Below are 16,278 nucleotides of genomic sequence, written 5' to 3'. Positions count from 1 at the left end.
ACAGAACTATGGCACACATGAGAACACGACACTCCTGCGACTCCCAAGATATGCCGGGTGCTATGGGTAGAACGGCATTCGCGCAGGCCTGTTGAAAATGCTCAGAAGCGGTTCGTGACCCGCCTGGGCAACTTGGCAAGACCTCATCTCTACAATAAATCAAAAACTAGCCGGGCGTGGTAGTGCGCGCCTGTGGTTGCAGCTACTCGGAAGGCTGAGGCGGAAGGATCGCCGGAGCCCGGCAGGTCGAGGCTGCGCTGGCCGGGAGCAGCCACTGCACTTCAGTCTGAGTGACGGAGTGAGACTCCAACTCAAAATAAAAGAAAAAAGAAAATGCTCAGAAGCACCCTGCCTTCGTCAGGCTTGGCTGGGTACTGCCCTGAGTGCTGACAGCGTCATGGTGCCTCCCACACCGTGGAGGAGTGAGGAAATAAATCTGCCACTTAGAGGTAGAATATCCTCTAGTCAATTTAGTCTCTCCCCAAGATGGAGGTTGGACACCCCAAGACCTGGAGCGGGACTTGGCCGTAGGGAGCTAAGCTGTCCCCAGCCTGGAGGCCGGTGAGGCTGGCAGAGAGGAACTGGGCGTGATGCCCTTCCCTAGGTGTCCGTCTTCCACGGTGACCCAAGGCTCCGCCACGGATTGGCCTCCAGTGAGCCCCGCAGAACTATGAGCCAGGAGTCTCTGGGAGACTCGAGGAAACACCTGCTCATCAGGCCAGCCCACCAGCAAGCACTGTTACATCAGCTGCAAGCACTGAGGGCCACGGAGCGCACTGCCTGTGGGGTACTGGCCATGGGGAGCCTTGGGTAAGCGGTTAGCTGCTCTTTACTGAATATTTCCTGTGGGCGTAGTTTCTCACTCAGTCTTGACAACAGCCCTACATGGTGCGGGTGATTGGCTCTGATTAAAGATGTGGCACGAGTCTGAAGGGCTGACCCAGGGCGCAAACCCCAAGCCTGCACGGCCCCACGGCCTGGGTTTCCCCTACACACCCTAGAGCAGGGCAGCTGCCACCACTGAGAGACATCCCAGCCAGAGGCACCCCGACACTAGAGCAGCAGCCTGCCCGCCTGTCCTGCAGCTCCCAAGGTGGTCAGGGTGGGCATGGGCCAAGGGTCTGTGGAAGCACAATCAACTTCCCAGCAGTCGGGGAATAAGAGAAATCACCTCACATCTGCCTGTTGTGACTACAAGGAAGATACAGCCCGGATTTCATAGGACAAACCCCATTTGTTTTTTTCGTTAGAGACAGGGTCTTTCTCTGTTACCCAGGCTGGAGTGCAGCGTTGGGATTATAGCTCACTGCAGCCTCAACCTCCTGGGCGCAAACGATCTTCCTGCCTCAGTCTTCCATATAGCTAGGACTACAGATGCATGCTACCATGCAAAAAAACATTTTGTTTTTAGAGAGTCTGGGTCTTATTATGTCGCCAAGGCTGCTCTCAAACTCGTGGGCGCAAGAGATGCCCCTGCCTCGACTTTCTCAATTGCTGGGACTGTGGGCATGAACCAGCATGCCAGACCAAACCCATTTTCATATAGTTTTATTCTTTTTAAAAAGGCACTTTATTTAATGTAATATTTTTATTTCTTTATGTTTTTGAGCCATTTTCTATCCTTTCCTGTCTGGGGAACTCCCTGTATTTTCAGCCTCTGGGTGTGCTTCCCCCAGCCCATGAAGATGGCACTCCTGGATGGGCAGGCAGTGGACTCCAAACCCTTCACCATGCATACCAGATGAAGCCACCTCTCTGAGGGCTGCACCCCTGCAGGGCTCAGAGACCAGGAGTGGTGTCAGCCTCTAAAGTCCTAGCACTGGTTGCTGCCACTTACTGAGTGTGGTTTACATGTGGGAGATGTATTGCAAACAAGCCCCAACCTTCGCTGCAACCCTCCAGGCAGGAGCGAGTCTGACTTCCTGGAAGAGAAAACCAGGAAAAGCCTGGCCAAGCACAAGCAGAAGATGCACGGTGGGCTAAGAGAACATCGTCTGAGTGATCCAAGCCCTGCAGGTCACTGGCCTGCAAATGTCCTAGACTTGTCCCCTTACCCCAGTGTCCCCGTCTGTAAGGTGGGGGCAGATAACAGCTCCAACACTGGCCAGCCTCTGGCAGAGGGAGTAAGTGCAGCCCGGAGGCCGTCAGACTTACCCACTCCCCTCCCTCCCTGCCCCCCTAGCCCCGCCTTGTTACCAGTGGCTTCTTGTATTCATTGGGCTTGATGCAGCGGATGAAGTAGGGCTGGCAGTTGGTCAGGATTTTCATCAGCTGGTCCAGGGACTGCTTGAACTGGCCTGCCAAGGTGGAGGGTCGCTTGGCCGAGTCTGCAGACTGTGGACAGAAGCACAGGGCATAAGCCGGGTCTGGGGAGAAGCAACCTGGGACACGGCTGACCCCCAGCACGGTGAGAGATGCAACCAGGGCCCGCAACTGGGCAGTGCATCCGTCTCTGCATCCATCCATCCATCACAGTTTCCCAGTGCCTGCTGTGTGTAGGCCCCAGGAATGTGCTGGGGGCCCAGAGACGAGGGAAATAGTCTTCCCTGTGCACATCTGTCTGGCCTTTGGCTTCCAGGGGTAAGAGACCTGGGAGCATGACCAGGAACCCACCTTGAAGAGCTGGCTTCCTGTCTTTGCCTGGCGGATGGTCCCGTGGCCCCTCTTGGTCTCTGCTGACTCCAGGTTGAATATCTCCTTCAGGAATTTGTTTTTGGAGGAGTGAACCAGTGTGAGGATGTCTGTGCTCAGCACATCCCGGTTTTTCTCCAGGAAGCCTGTGGGGACAGCAGGGCCCATCTGGCGGTCTAGTGCGGCTATCACCACCCACCCCAGGGAAGAAGAGAGCAATGGGGTGGGGTCACGGGATGTCTGGTGGAGCCACACTCGCACCGACCCCACTGAAGCCATGCTCTCGGCCCCTCCACCCAGGCACAGCCCCACCCCTCTCCCCAGAATCCATTGGCCTCTACCCTCTAAACGCTCTACCCCCCAGCCCCCCATTCTCACGCCAATGCCCCTCATCTGAGCCTCCACCACCCGCTGCTCTAGGGCCTTGGGAGTTCCTGCTAGGGCTGAGGCACCTCTAGCCAGAAGACTGAGCCTCCAGAAATGGAGGAAGGGCAGCGTTACGGGCTGAACTGTGTCCCTTCAAGTTCCTATGCCGAATCCCTAACCCTCTGTACAACAGAATGTGACTGTGTGTGGAGAAAGGGCCTCCCACGGGGTGATGAAGGCAAAACGACGTCATGAGGTGGGCCCTAGAGTCATGATAAGAAGAGGCGATCGGGGCTGGGTGTGGTGGCTCGCCTGTGATCCCAGCACCTGGTGGAGGTTGGAGGCTGCTGGGCGCTGATGGCCACTGCACCCCGGCCTGGCTGGCAGAGCAAGAAACTGCCTTGTTTAAGAAAAAGTTAAGAAGAGGAATGAGGGCACAGATACACACAGAGAGAAGGTCGTGTAAGAACACAAGTTGGCCGTCTACACACCAAGGAGAGTCAGAAGGGATCAACCCTGCTGACACCTTGATCTCACACGTCCAGCCTCCAGACCTGGGCAGCAATAATCTCTGTTGTTGGATCCTCTAGTCTGTGCTTCTGTTACTGAGCATGACTCCAGGAGGTGAGAATTCCCACATCTCCCCTCCAGTCAGAGTAAGAACGGCCTGTCCCTGCAGTAGGAACAGAACCACACAGAGAAGGCACTGAAGATGCTGCTCCTCAAAGCCAGCTCAGATGTGGCCAGGCAGCTGAAGACAGACTCCCAAGGGCACCGAGGTCTCTGAGGACAGACTCCCAAGGGCACACCCCTGGCCCTTCTCTCCACTTTGCTCCCTCGAAGTTCCTCCACCTTCTAGTGTCACGCGCTGTGCTCGCCTGCATGGCCTGGTGTGGGTCTGGGAGGCTGAGATGAGGGAGGGGAGAGGGGCGGGAGCCTGTGCCCGCCTCTGCCTGCAGGTGCCTGTGAGGGGAGCAGCCACCGGTGTTGGGCAAGGCAGACACGGTGACACCTGCACCTTGAGGCTCAGGCAGAGCCCTCCCTGCCCTGGGCAGGGGGGCTCCTTGGGTGTTGGGGAGGAACTGAGCACTCCTGAACTCAACCCTGTGTAGGCACGGTCAGTGGAGCTGAAGCCGGCGGCAGAGCAGGGACCCAAAGTAAGGACCAGAAGGCTTAGCTTGAGTGAATACTTCTAGAATGTTGCAGTCAGAAAGCGAAAAGAAGCTACCTCAATCTTGGCATCCGTGTAAGTCTCATGTCACTTCAGAAAATAAACTCAGCCTTGCCTTTCCCAGGAGAGGTTGGGCCGCAGGCTTGCTGTCTTCCATCTGTCCCAGGACCCTGCAGGTCCTATCGGATCTGGCCTCTCCCTTTCTGAAGAGCCCAGAGCCAGGATCTGGCAGGAATTAGGAGGGAGCCACCCCATCTTCCTGATACAGAGACTTACCACTGTCTGTCCACATTACCACAACCCTAGAGAAGGGCATGGCCGGGGATCGAGTGGGCCTGCATGCACCCACATTCCTGAAGGTCAACAAAAGGGGCACGGCCCCTTATCTCCCCTGCACCCCAGCAAGTAACTTCAAAGAATTCTTGACTTCCCTAAACATGGTACCCACTTAACTGAGAGAGGTAAATCCCCATTGACTCCCTCTTCTTAGTAGTCATACGTCTGAACAATATAGTAACAGGGGAATCATAAGTCTTGTGATGCGTATCCTTTTTGTGTGTAACAACACGTAGTAGTGTGATGTCTTAGGCCCTATAAACTACCTTTACTCTATGGCAGGGGTCCTCAAACTACGGCCCGCGGGGCCACATGCGGCCCGCCGAGGACATTTATCCGGCCCACCGGGTGTTTTTGCCGCGGCTGCCTGTCCTGCCTAGCAGCCGACTCATCCGGGCGGCAGTGCGCATGTGTGGAATGTGCGTCGCACTCTCCGACTCCCCTCATTCTCTGTGTCTCGCGACTCCTCCTCTCAGTCTAGACTAACTGATGCACACTTGCATCACTTGTTAAGACTAGCAGTGACAAATATGGAACCGGATATTGACCATTGACCATCTCATTAGCCAACAGCAGGACCATAGTTAACTGAGAGAGCATTGAAATTCTGGTAAGTTTGTTGATTGAACTTTACTTGTTCTTTATTTTAAATATTGTATTTGTTCCCATTTTGTTTTGTCACTTCAAAATAAGATATGTGCAGTGTGCATAGGAATTTGTTCACAGTTTTTTTTTAAACTATAGTCCATGCCTCCAACGGTCTGAGGGACAGTGAACTGGCCCCCTGTTTTAAAAGTTTGAGGACCCCTGCTCTATGGCCTTTTGATTAACACCTCTGCCTGGTGTAACCGGTGCTGGGAAATGCAGATCACAAATGTCATTATTGACAAAACGAGGCTGTAACTTAAATTCTATACAATGCTCTGCTAGTCACGTGGTCAGTGAACCAACTACCCTGGACTTCTAAAAGTGGACTGTAAAACTTGAAGGGAGAGCATTAAAATTTAACTACTTTTTAAAAAGGCCAGAAACCCAGATCTGCTCCGGGATTTGAATTTAGAAATAAACTTTCAAGAGTTCCCTGCCCCTTGATTTACTGGCATGGAGGAAGAGCAGCTGAGCGTGACTCAGACTAGAACATTCCCATCTCCCTGTAACCTCCCAGCACGTCACCCCTTCTATGAAATACCAGCCCTTGCCCAAAAGATCATCCCTGGATTCCTCCTCCACTTAAATAGACCTGAGCACCTCCTCATTTCTCCACACAAGCCACAGAAAGGGACCCTCTGCCCTTCCCCCGGTCCCCTGCCACTTTCCTGACCACAGCAGCACACTGGTCTCTTTTCACACTTTTCTAAGCACACTCTTAGGTTGACCACCTCAGACCTTTATTTCTCCAAGCAAAACCATTACTGACTCTCCCTCAATATATCAAAAGATTGCCTCGAAATGAGTCCAAGACCTAAATGTAAAAGCGAACATTAAAAAACTCTTAGAAGAAAAAGAAAAAATAGGGGTAAACCTTTATGACCTTGGATTTGACAGTGGGCTCTTAGATATGAAAAAAACAACAAAAGAAAAATTAATAAGGCAACTTCTTCCAAATGACAGTCTTTTGTGCTTCAAAGGACATCATCAGGAAAGCAAAAAGACAATCCACAGGATGGAAAAACATTTACAAATCAGGTATTAGGTACTTGTATCCAGAATATAGAAAGAACTCTTACAACTCAACAAGAAGACAACCCTGTGAAGGCCAGGCAGGGCATTTAAGTAGACATCCCTCCAAAGAAGAGATGCAGGTGGCCGACAAGCACATGAGGAGATGCTCAACATCTTGAGCCATGAGGGAAATGCAAACTGAAATAACACTGAGACGCCACTTCGCACCACTAGAATGACTACAACAAAAAAGAGATATGACAACATGTGTTGGGGAAGACATGGAGAAACTGGAACCCTCATACACAGCTGGAGGGAATGTAAAATGTTGCAGCCACTTTGGAAAATGGTTTGGTAGCTACTCAAAGGGTTAAATGTAGGATTACTATATGATCCAACACTATCCTAGGTATATGCCCAGGAGAAATGAAAACATATGTCCACATGGAAGCTTGTGTACGGATGCTCAGAGCAGCATTATCCTTAATAGCAGAAAGTGGAAACAACCCAAATATCCACCAGTTGATGAGGTGGTAAGGTATATCTATACAACGGAAAATTATTCTGCAATACAAAGAAATGGTACAGCATGAATGAACCTTGAAAACACTATGTGGCATGAAATAAATCAGTCACAAAAGACCACGTGTCATATTGTTCCACTTATATGATGTGTCAAGAACAGGCAAATCCAGAGATAGAAATTAGTTGCAGCCTAGGGTTGAGGGGAAATGAGGAGTGACTGTTCATGGGAGGTTTCTTTTGGGGCGATGAAAATGCTCTAAAACTGTGGTGTTCGTGAATACACTCTGTGAATATACTAAACGCCACTGAGATGCACACTTATAATGGGTGAGTCCTGTGGTATGTGAATTATATCTCAATAGAGCTAGTATTAAAAATTAAAGCAAGCCGGGCTCGGTGGCTCAGCCTGTAATCCCGCGCCTTTGGGAGGCTGAGGTGAGTGGATTGCCTGAGCCCGCGGGTTCGAGACCCACCTGGGCAGCAAGACCTCATCTCTACAATAAATCAAAAAAATCAGCTGGGCGTGGTAGCGCGCGCCTGTAATTCTGGCTACTGGAAGGCTGAGGCGGAAGGATCGCCGGAGCCCAGCAGGTCGAGGCTGCGGTGGCCGGGAGCGGCCACTGCACTCCAGTCTGGGCAGCCGAGTGAGACTCCAACTCAAAAATAAATAAATAAATTAATTAATTAATTAATTAATTAAGCAAAACAAGCCTGGTCCACTCCATTTTCTCCCTCCAGTGGAAGCCATACTACTCATCCCTCTGCCCCACTGTGAGATCTGCAAAATAAACGCCTCTTGGCCTCCTTTCCATGGTCCCAGGAGGCTTATCCAGATTAGGAAGGGTGTGAGAGGAGCTACACCCACCTTCTGCCTGGTAGTACACCTGGCCGGCAAAGTGAGCAATGCCAAACCTGGTGTCATGGATGTTCCTGGACTGCAGGAAGGCCTTGTTGTTGGTGTGGACGCTGTTCAGTTTTTGCAGCAGGGTGGCATCTGTACCCTGGAAGAACCCAGACACCCTATGAGCTGAGGTTCCAGAGTCCAGCCACGTTGGGTGGCCAACCCAAGAGACTCAGAGGTGCCCTCACGGGGCGAAGCAAACTGGGCTCAGAATGACTGAGGACCTCTCTACAGGAAGCCAATGCCCAGGGGTCAGTGACTTGTTGCTGCGAGTGAGAGCCAACCTAGGAGGAGAGGCTGGGTCTGCCGCCCTCAGCAATCCCATTCCACCCTCTATACAACTGTCAGGTGCCCCAGCAGTCAGAGAAGGCTTCCTGCAGGAGGCAGGGCTGAGGCGGGCTTGAAGGAAAGGAGTGTCTGGTCAGACTGGTGCCCTACTGCTTCTTCCCGGCAGGGGTTCCAGCAGCTCTGCAAACTAGAGGGCCACCCAGAGGAGTTTCCCAGCCTCGAAGCGGAAACCCATGAGCAGGGTCTCGCCTGCCACCCGTCAGCCCAGACGTGCACCTGTGGGAAGCGGCTCTCCTCGTCGAGCAGGGAGATGACGCTCAGGGGCTTGAGGACCAGCAGGTCCAGGGTGGGCCGGTTGTCGGCGTAGTGGATGTAGTCCCAGGCAATGTTCTCCGAGCGGTACTCCTCCTGCTCCATGGTGAACACGTGCTGCACAAAGAACTGCTGCAGGTGCTCGTTGGCCAAGTTGATGCAGAGCTGCTCGAAGCTGTGGAGGCAACGCCCAGCCCAGGATGGTGAGGCCGGCCAGTCCCCCTAGCCGCAGGATGGGGCCGCGGGATCACCAGCCGTCTGCGCACAGCCACATCGAATGTGCCCACAGATGCACAGGCCTGCACACATGGAGCCCCCATGTCCACAGACGCACGCACTTCCCTGCACACCTCCCCTCTCTCTGCCTCCATTACCGACACCTCCTCCACCCCACGGCAAACAGATTGAGAGACAAGAAGGCACCACACATCAGCAAGTCTTCACCTTTAGTTCACTCAGGCTCTGTGGGGTCCTGGACCAGCCTCCTTGTCCCGACACTTGTCCCTCCTTGTGGTGCTGAGCACACACCAGCAGCCCCAGCCCTTACCTTAATGGGCAAGTGGCCTTGGTGCTGGAAGGAGCTTCGGAGACCAGGAGTGGCTGCCAGGCCTCTCTGCATTAACCAGACATCCTCCAGCCTGCCCTTCCTCCTGGGTTCCCTGCCTTGGGAGATGACCCACCCACTCCCACCCTTAAGTTTAAGTCAGAAATAAAGGAGTCCTGCTTGAGGCCTCTCTGTTCCCCTCCTCCAGTTCCCCCAGTCGCCAACAAACAGAAGGATCTTTCTGCTTCCTTCTGCCCCACACTGCTTCCCAGTCCAGGCCTTACTGGCCCACCCAGGCCCCGTGATGGCCTCATGGCTCTTCTCCACATGGCCCCCGAGGGCAATTTCTGGCTGCAGGCCTGATCACTTTCCTCCCTGCGGCTTCCCACCACTTTCACAATCCAGACGGTGACCCCAGCAGAAAGCCCCGCCCACCTCGCCCGCCTCACCTGGCTGCTCTCCACCACCCTGGACATCCTCAAGCACTCAGAATGCACCTGACTTTCCTCCCTCTGGGCCCCCACGCAGTACTGCTCCCCCTCTCCTCATTACCCAGGTCATCCTGCCGATTTCCGGGCCTCTCTTAGGCAGCTTTCCTCGCGATGGCTTGCTCCCTAGGAGGGCCTCAGCATACCCGAGACTGCTTGCTCAACATCCACTACCCCAAGTGGGGCGGGAACAGCCCGCAGTGCCCCCACGCCCAGCACACGGCTTCGAGTCCCTTGATGACCCTCACAGTAGGCGTGACCGGGGAGGGACCCAGCAGCACCTCCTGTAAGGCCCCATGCTGCAGCCCCACACAAACCAGCGGGTCACTACTGACGTCCTCTGTCCAGGAGGGGGCCCTTGCATATGTGGCCTGGTCTCCTAGAACCGGCCCCTCACCCACCTCCAAAATGCTCAGAGGGGCATGGGTGGCTCACCCGTCTCACGGACCGGACACACTCACGTGTCCCTGCCCTCAGAGCTCCTGGTGCGTTCTGCCGAGCTCTGGCAGCCTTGCCCCTCCCGCCTGGCCGCAGAGAGCAGGCCCCGGCCCTTCACCCAGCCCCTGCCCTCGCGGGTCCCGAGGGGCCGAGTTCCCGCCTGCCTGCGTTTGTACCGGACTGTGTCGTTACAATCCTGGCTCTCCAAGGAAGCCTTCTGAACCACTTCCCGGTCACACGTCCCTTAGAAACAGGCCTTGGGCGGGGCACACCAAGGCCACACGAGCCCCTTGGCTCCTCAGACAGTGTCCAGAGGCCTCTGCTTCTTGCGGCCAGTGGCCAGCCTCTGTCCCCCCCGAGCCCTTTCAATAAGGCCTCGGCCGGCTAGACTGCTCCAGAATGCCACCCGCCTGCTGGCCCTGTCCTCGCTTGTCGCAGGGCCTGAGCATCACCTGGCCTGGTCTGGCTGCCCTGCCTGGTCCCTTCAGCACTGCGTCTGCCCCCACCGGCCTTCGCTACACACACACCGGGGCAAGTTTCTGACCTGCCTCCTGGTTGCAGCTCTTCAGCTTCCAGTCTGGGGCGAGAGGACACTGGGACACTGGGTGGGAGGCGTCCTGTCCTGCCTTACACCCCCACCCCAACTCAAAGGTCAGAGGGGCCACACCCATGCCCCAGAGTCCCCTAGGTAGAGCCTAGGTAGAGCCCACCCGGAGATGCAGCTGAACCGCCTCAGCTGTCATGAGGAAGGCAGGTGGCGCAGGAGGGGCAGCTGAGGCGGGGTTGTAGCCTGACCCCGGGAGGGGCCTGCAGCAGTGCAGCCTTCTCTGGACGCCGGGGTGCTGGTGGGCGCCCGCGGGCCACCACGTGCAGAAACGCTGGGGCCTGCTCGCAAATTCACGCACCCTGGAGGGCTGGGGCCACCCCCAGCTTGCTCGCTAGAGAAGAGCGGTTCCCCTTCTGTCTCCTGAACGCGTTTGGGCTGAAACCTTAGGCGCTCATACCTGTTGTTCTGGAAATTTTCAAAGCCAAATATGTCCAGAAGACCGATGGCCCTCCGCACATTTCTGGGGTCCTGCGCAGGCGGTGTGAAGATGGCGGCGTTGATCTTCTTGACGATCCATAGGAAGAGGTGCCCGTAGATGCCCTGGACCGACATGGAGGGAAGCTGGGCTTTGTGGCACAGGGCAAGGCTGCCCCTTTGCCAAGTTCACCCGCAAGGCTGGTGCGGGCCAGATACCATGAATCCACTGAGGGTGTTAGCCCCGCTTTAAAGGCAAGAAACCAAGGCCCCGGAGGCTGGGAGACCATGATCACCAGGCAGGTGACCAGTGGAGCTGAGGCCTGTCCAGAGCCCCCGATCCTTTCTGCGCTCCACCAGCAGGGTAAGGAGCAGAGTGGTAGTCTATACTAGACACACGGACCCTGCCCCCACAGCTCTGCACCTTGACAAAGGCGTCCCTCCGGTCTGCCGCCTGGGTGCTGTTCAGGGGCCTGGTGACGTACTCCCCGCGGATGAGGATGGTGTGCTTGATCAGACAGTCCCGGAGCGCCTGGTGCTGCACCTGGGAAGGCAGGCGGGGGCTGCCTCACACCTGCAGAGCAGGTCTGGCCTGACTCAGCCCGGCTTCTGCCACGTCTTGCTCCCACTCAAGACCAGGGCAGGTGGTGCCTGAGACCAGGGCCAGGCTGGATGGGGGCCACAGCCAAGGTCGCAGGCGTGCCGGGCACAGAGCATTCGAAGCGTATGCTCCAACTCGCTGAGCCCAAGTGTGCCGGTCTCCTGGGGCCGGGGGAAGAAGCAGGCCACCAGGCAGGCCTTGAAAAGCCAGGCTCAGGGAGGGCACTGAGGCTGGGCCTCGGGTACATCCCAGTGAAAACTGCCCCACCTGGAGCCGAAGGCCTGAAGCCACAAGGGAAGTCTGGAAGGGCCAGGCCCTCCCCTGACACAGGGAAGACAGGAACTGCAAAACCCAAAGTGTCTAAGGACACTTTTGTTTTTGCCTCTGATTCTGCTAGTTTCCCACCAGAACTGTCGGTGGGATGTGACACGGAGGATGCCACCGTGTCCTCAGCGAGTGGTGTCTCCCCGCCTGGTGCCTGCAGCACCTCCGAGAGCCAAGGTGCCATTCAGCTCCATAGTAATGGGCTAGCTCAGTCTGCTTTTCCAGAAGAGCACAACTCTCGGGAGCCCTGGGGGTGGGGGGCAAGGGCACTGACAGGGTCGTTCTGGCGGAGGTGAGTTGGGGCCCAAGAGGGGGGTCTAGGGACCAGGGTCATGGTCCGGCAGGAGGGGCTGCGGAAATGGGAAGAGATGTCTGTTCCAGGCAGACTTCCCACGCTGCTCTGTTCACGATCAGCTTATGCTGTGCCCACCCTGGTGTCTGCCCTCGGTGAGCAGAAAGGTCCTGGGGTTGAACTTAGAGCCTGGGAGAGGGCGGGGGCCGGGTGGGATTATGAGGATCCGGCATCAGGGGTCCCTCGGCCCAGGCCCCGGGGCCCCTCACCAGAATGGAAGTCGCCAGACGCACAGCCCCTACCTCCAGCAACTTCATCACGATGGGAAAAGCGGGTGTCTCCATCACGTCTGAGGAGTCCAGGTTCTCGAAGACCGCAGCTAGAAAGGGAGGCAGGAGCCCTGAGTGGGGAAGCAGCCTGGAACGAGGGGACAGAGCACCCAGGAAGGCCTGAGCCTGTGGCAGCCCCCATCCCACTCGTTCGTGACTATGCCAATGGGAGCCATTGCCTCTCCTGGGGTGAAGAGTGAACGTCCCCACGACCATGAGGTGCCAGTGCCTTGGCTGCCAATGAATGTGACAGACCATGGCTCCTCCACTTGAAGAGGCCTGGACCCTGGGTCGAAGATAAGGGAGAAGTCTGAATTGGGGTACCCAGGCACCAGTGCTGGAGGGTTGCCAGGTGAGACCTATGAAGGAAGAAGAGCCACCAGCCTCCTTCAACCCATGCTGTTGTCCATAGGGTCCTGGGCATCTCTCTATTCATTCAGTCACCGGAGGCAAGCATTAATGGAGCACCAACTGTAAGCCAGGCCCAGCTCTATTGCAGTCACCCCGTTCCTCCTCTTTCAGTCAAAGGCCACCTTAGGACTCTGCCAACCTTGAGGGTAGGGGAGTCGGGGGTGTTTTTAAACTGAAGAAAATGTGAAATGAAACATGCAAATCTAAAAGCGCATAAAACACAAAGCTATGCTGCAGTGAGTGAAGTCCACTCCACTGTAACCACCACTGAGGTCTCCAGCCCGTGTATCCTCCCAAGGACCCTGCTTGCTCAGACCTTGTTCCTCTCACTGGAGGTCACCACGCCTCCAGCTTTCATGGAAATCACTTCCTTGCTTTTCTTTACCTTTGTGTAACCTCCATAGACTCCCTAAACCACACTTGATTTTGCCTTTTTTTTAAGTTTTGAGACAGGGTCTCGCTCTCTTACCCAGGCTGGAATGCAGTGGCATAGTCATGGCTAACTGCAGCCTCGACCTCCTGGCTCAAGCAATCCTCCTCCCTCAGCCTATGGAGGATCTGGGAATACAGACGTGTACCACTACACCTGGCCAAGGTTTTAATTTTTTGAAGAGACAAGTGTCTCCCTGTGTTGCTCAGTGGGTCTTGAACTCCTGGTCTCAAGCAGTCTCCTACCTCGGCCTCTCAAGGTGCTGGGATGACAGGTGTGGGCCACCGTGCCCAGCCTCATTCTTCCTGCTTAAATGTGAGGTGTGTGGAGTCTAACTGTCAGCTTTCTTGGACCTAGCTTCACTTCCTCAGCATCATGTTTCTAAAGATCTTCCAGGCCCAATGGCCACTTCCAGTTAGCACCCACCATTCCTTAGTCAAAGCGCCCGGGCGGCTGGTAGGTGACGGATACCCCGGCTGCAACCTGCCAGAGCGGGTGCTCTCCCGTACGGTGTGAGACCCTGGTCTAAGCGCATGCCTGCCACGTGGACACTCCTTGGTTCCAGAAAAGCGTGCGGACAGCTCTGTGCCTTCTCCCTACTCTGTGCTGGATGTCTCCCATGAGTCCCAGGACCAGCCACGCGTTCTTCAGATAGGGCCTCCGCCCGCTCCACTCTCTCCTCCTTCGGCACTCCCATGAAAGGCACAGCACCTCTGCTCGCTGTAGCCCGTGGTCCCACCTTCCCTCTCACACTTGGCCCCTTTCTGCCTTCCCGCACTACGCTCACAGTCCCTTTTGGCTTTCCTCCCAGCTCACACATTTCCTCTTTGCCTGCATAGAGTCGGCTTTTAGGCCGTTTTTGCTATTTCACTCTTTTATTTTGTCTTCTTGTGACTTTTCTCACTCTGTCCCCCAGGCAGCAGTGCAGGGCACGATCACAGGTCACCTCAGCCTCAAGCTCCTCCAGCCATCCTCACACCTCGGCCTCCCAAGAGTGCTGGGATGGCAGCCTTGTTCTTTTGATTTTAGAATTTCTATGTGGTTCTTTTGAATACCTGTCATGTCACTCTTTATGGTTCCCAGTTCCCTGTCTAAATTTTCAGTCTTTGCTCCGCCTTTTCTTGATCGGAGCAAGCAGAGCTGCTCTGCAGTCTGTGTCCAATAATCCCAGTATCTGAAGTCTTGGTGTCTACCAGCTTCCATTCTGGTGAGGGGCCCCAGGGGCCCGGGCTGACAGATCCCCAGTGCTGGACCCTTGCTATTGCTTATGATTTCTGCTGGTTCTTGTTTCCTTATTACTCTTTCTTTCTGGCTGCATGCTGGATGTTGTGTCTGAAAAAACATTTGAAGGAGCCATTTGCAAGCTAGACAGCTGGTATTTTCTTCCAGAGAGGACTGTAACTCCTGTCCAGTGCTTGGGGATACCTTAATCCCCAGGCCACCTCAACACTTATAAACTGGTTTGCAAGATCATGCATGGATTTGTTTGCTCTGGTCCCCCCTCACCCTGATAGGCTAACCTTCGGCGCCCAGCAAAAAACAGGGAATGACTGGCTCAAGCCTCCGCTTTGGAGGGCTCTGAGCATCGGCGCCTTCCCCTTAACTCCATGAGACCTCCGAAATCCTAGCTAAAGCTGTCAGGTGTGTTTTTCCAGGACAGGGTTGGGCCACATGACCTGTGGGCCCTTCTGTGAGAGCCCACGGGTCTCCTCCTCCCCCCCCAGACCCCGGCCCTCCTTCCCAGCAGGTGCTGTCAGGCAGAGCCAGCATTACCCGTAAACTCCAGGTTCCCCAGGTGCAGAACGGCAGCCAGCAGCTTGCTGAGGTCCCAGTTCTCGGAGTCAGAGAACAGGAGGATCTTCATGGCTGAGCGGATGTGGGCGTAGTCCTGGGCGTCGTCCAACCCCTCACAAGAGGTACAGTTCCCCTGCAGGACAGGGCATCTCGGCCGTCGGGGACTGCCCTGCACCCCACCCCCTCCGTCCCGGGGCCAGCCAGGCTGTGACACCACACTTCACAGGCTCTGGGTGCACCCTGCAGGGCCACAGGGAGACCCCAGCTCAGGGAATCCACAAAAGTCCTTTGAGAGGCTGGATCACGGCATCTGAGCCACAGTGTGCCTGGGCCCTGCAGCCAGCACTGGTGCGTAACCGCTGTGAGACCCCCACCAAGCCGCTCCACTTTTCTGAGCCTCTGTGTGACACCCATCGCCGCTTGAGCCTGCCTTGTGCATCTCTGGGGAACACTGTGGGGTTGCACCTTTGACAGACACTTTCCAAGGCTCACCCTGCCCAGGCCCTGTGCTTCCCACTGGGAATGAGGAAATGGCAAGGCCTGGCCCTAGCCTGGGGGCTCCTCCAGGAGGGGTCAGCAAGGAGCAAGTGACCATGTCATGGGCTGTCCCATGTGCCCAGACCAAAGGAGCCAGGGCCAGCCCTATCGAGACGTGAGGAAGGGCTGCCTGGAGGAGGTGCCTGGGCTGCCCCAGTCACGGATCCGCAGAGCAGCCCAGGGCAGAAAGGTGGGAGGCAGGGGCGGGGACTGAGGGCCAGAGCTGAGGAGGGAGCGGTCAGCCCAGGGTCAGGTCTCGGAAGGACTCGGAACCATTAAAGGAGCTTGGACTTCTGCATCACAAGCCACAGGAGTCACTGCAGCAGTGTCGTAGGAGATGTGGACAGCCATATGTGCCCTGCAGGAAGAGCCTGTGGCTGCAGGGTGGGTGTGCAGCGGTCATGACTGGCAACGGGGGATCCTTGAGGAAACTACCACCACGGTCCCAGCAGGGGCTGGGGAAGGCATGGGGGCGGGACCCCGGGGAGAGGGCTGCGCAGGCCCGGGATCCCAGAGGCAGAATGTGTCCGCTCCCTGGCCAACAGACGTGGGTGACGGCGGCAGCCCTGCACAGTCCCAGGGGCAGCGGGGAGCACAGCAAGGGCCCGGCTTTCTGGGCTCACGATCTAGGGGCATCTACAAGAACGGGCGACTGGGCAAAACCAAGAAGCAGGAGGCGTGTGAACCTGTGGCCCCGCGGGCAGTGGGAGCAAAGGAAGATGCGGCTAGCGGGGAAAGACCCAGGCCCAGCACGGAACAGCTGCAACAGCGGGCACCGGGAGGCACACTGGCAAGGAGATTCCCAGCACAGAGGGCCGGACGGAGTGGAGGGGGCGGGGCAGGGGACACTCCGCCCCCCCCCCATGAGCCTGGCCCG

The 16,278-nt window shown here is 56.2% G+C and overlaps 1 protein-coding gene across 1 annotated transcript in view; it reads right to left on the bottom strand.

The window, feature by feature from the left end:
- MYO7B (myosin VIIB) overlaps positions 1 to 16,278 on the bottom strand; it is an 88,940-nt gene that overhangs the window by 44,342 nt on the left and 28,320 nt on the right. Inside the window, 8 exon segments of the mRNA XM_008059866.1 lie at positions 2,197 to 2,334; positions 2,614 to 2,777; positions 7,557 to 7,692; positions 8,157 to 8,367; positions 10,667 to 10,809; positions 11,108 to 11,227; positions 12,203 to 12,279; positions 14,844 to 14,997. Of these exon segments, the coding sequence (XP_008058057.1) occupies positions 2,197 to 2,334; positions 2,614 to 2,777; positions 7,557 to 7,692; positions 8,157 to 8,367; positions 10,667 to 10,809; positions 11,108 to 11,227; positions 12,203 to 12,279; positions 14,844 to 14,997 (1,143 nt within the window).

This window comes from Carlito syrichta, unplaced genomic scaffold (assembly GCF_000164805.1).
Source record: "Carlito syrichta isolate Samal-C Ts95f unplaced genomic scaffold, Tarsius_syrichta-2.0.1 Scaffold304402, whole genome shotgun sequence".
Classification (NCBI taxonomy): domain Eukaryota; kingdom Metazoa; phylum Chordata; class Mammalia; order Primates; family Tarsiidae; genus Carlito; species Carlito syrichta.
The sequence above is the reverse complement of the archived record's forward strand: the minus strand, read 5'-3'. Positions and strand labels throughout refer to the sequence as shown.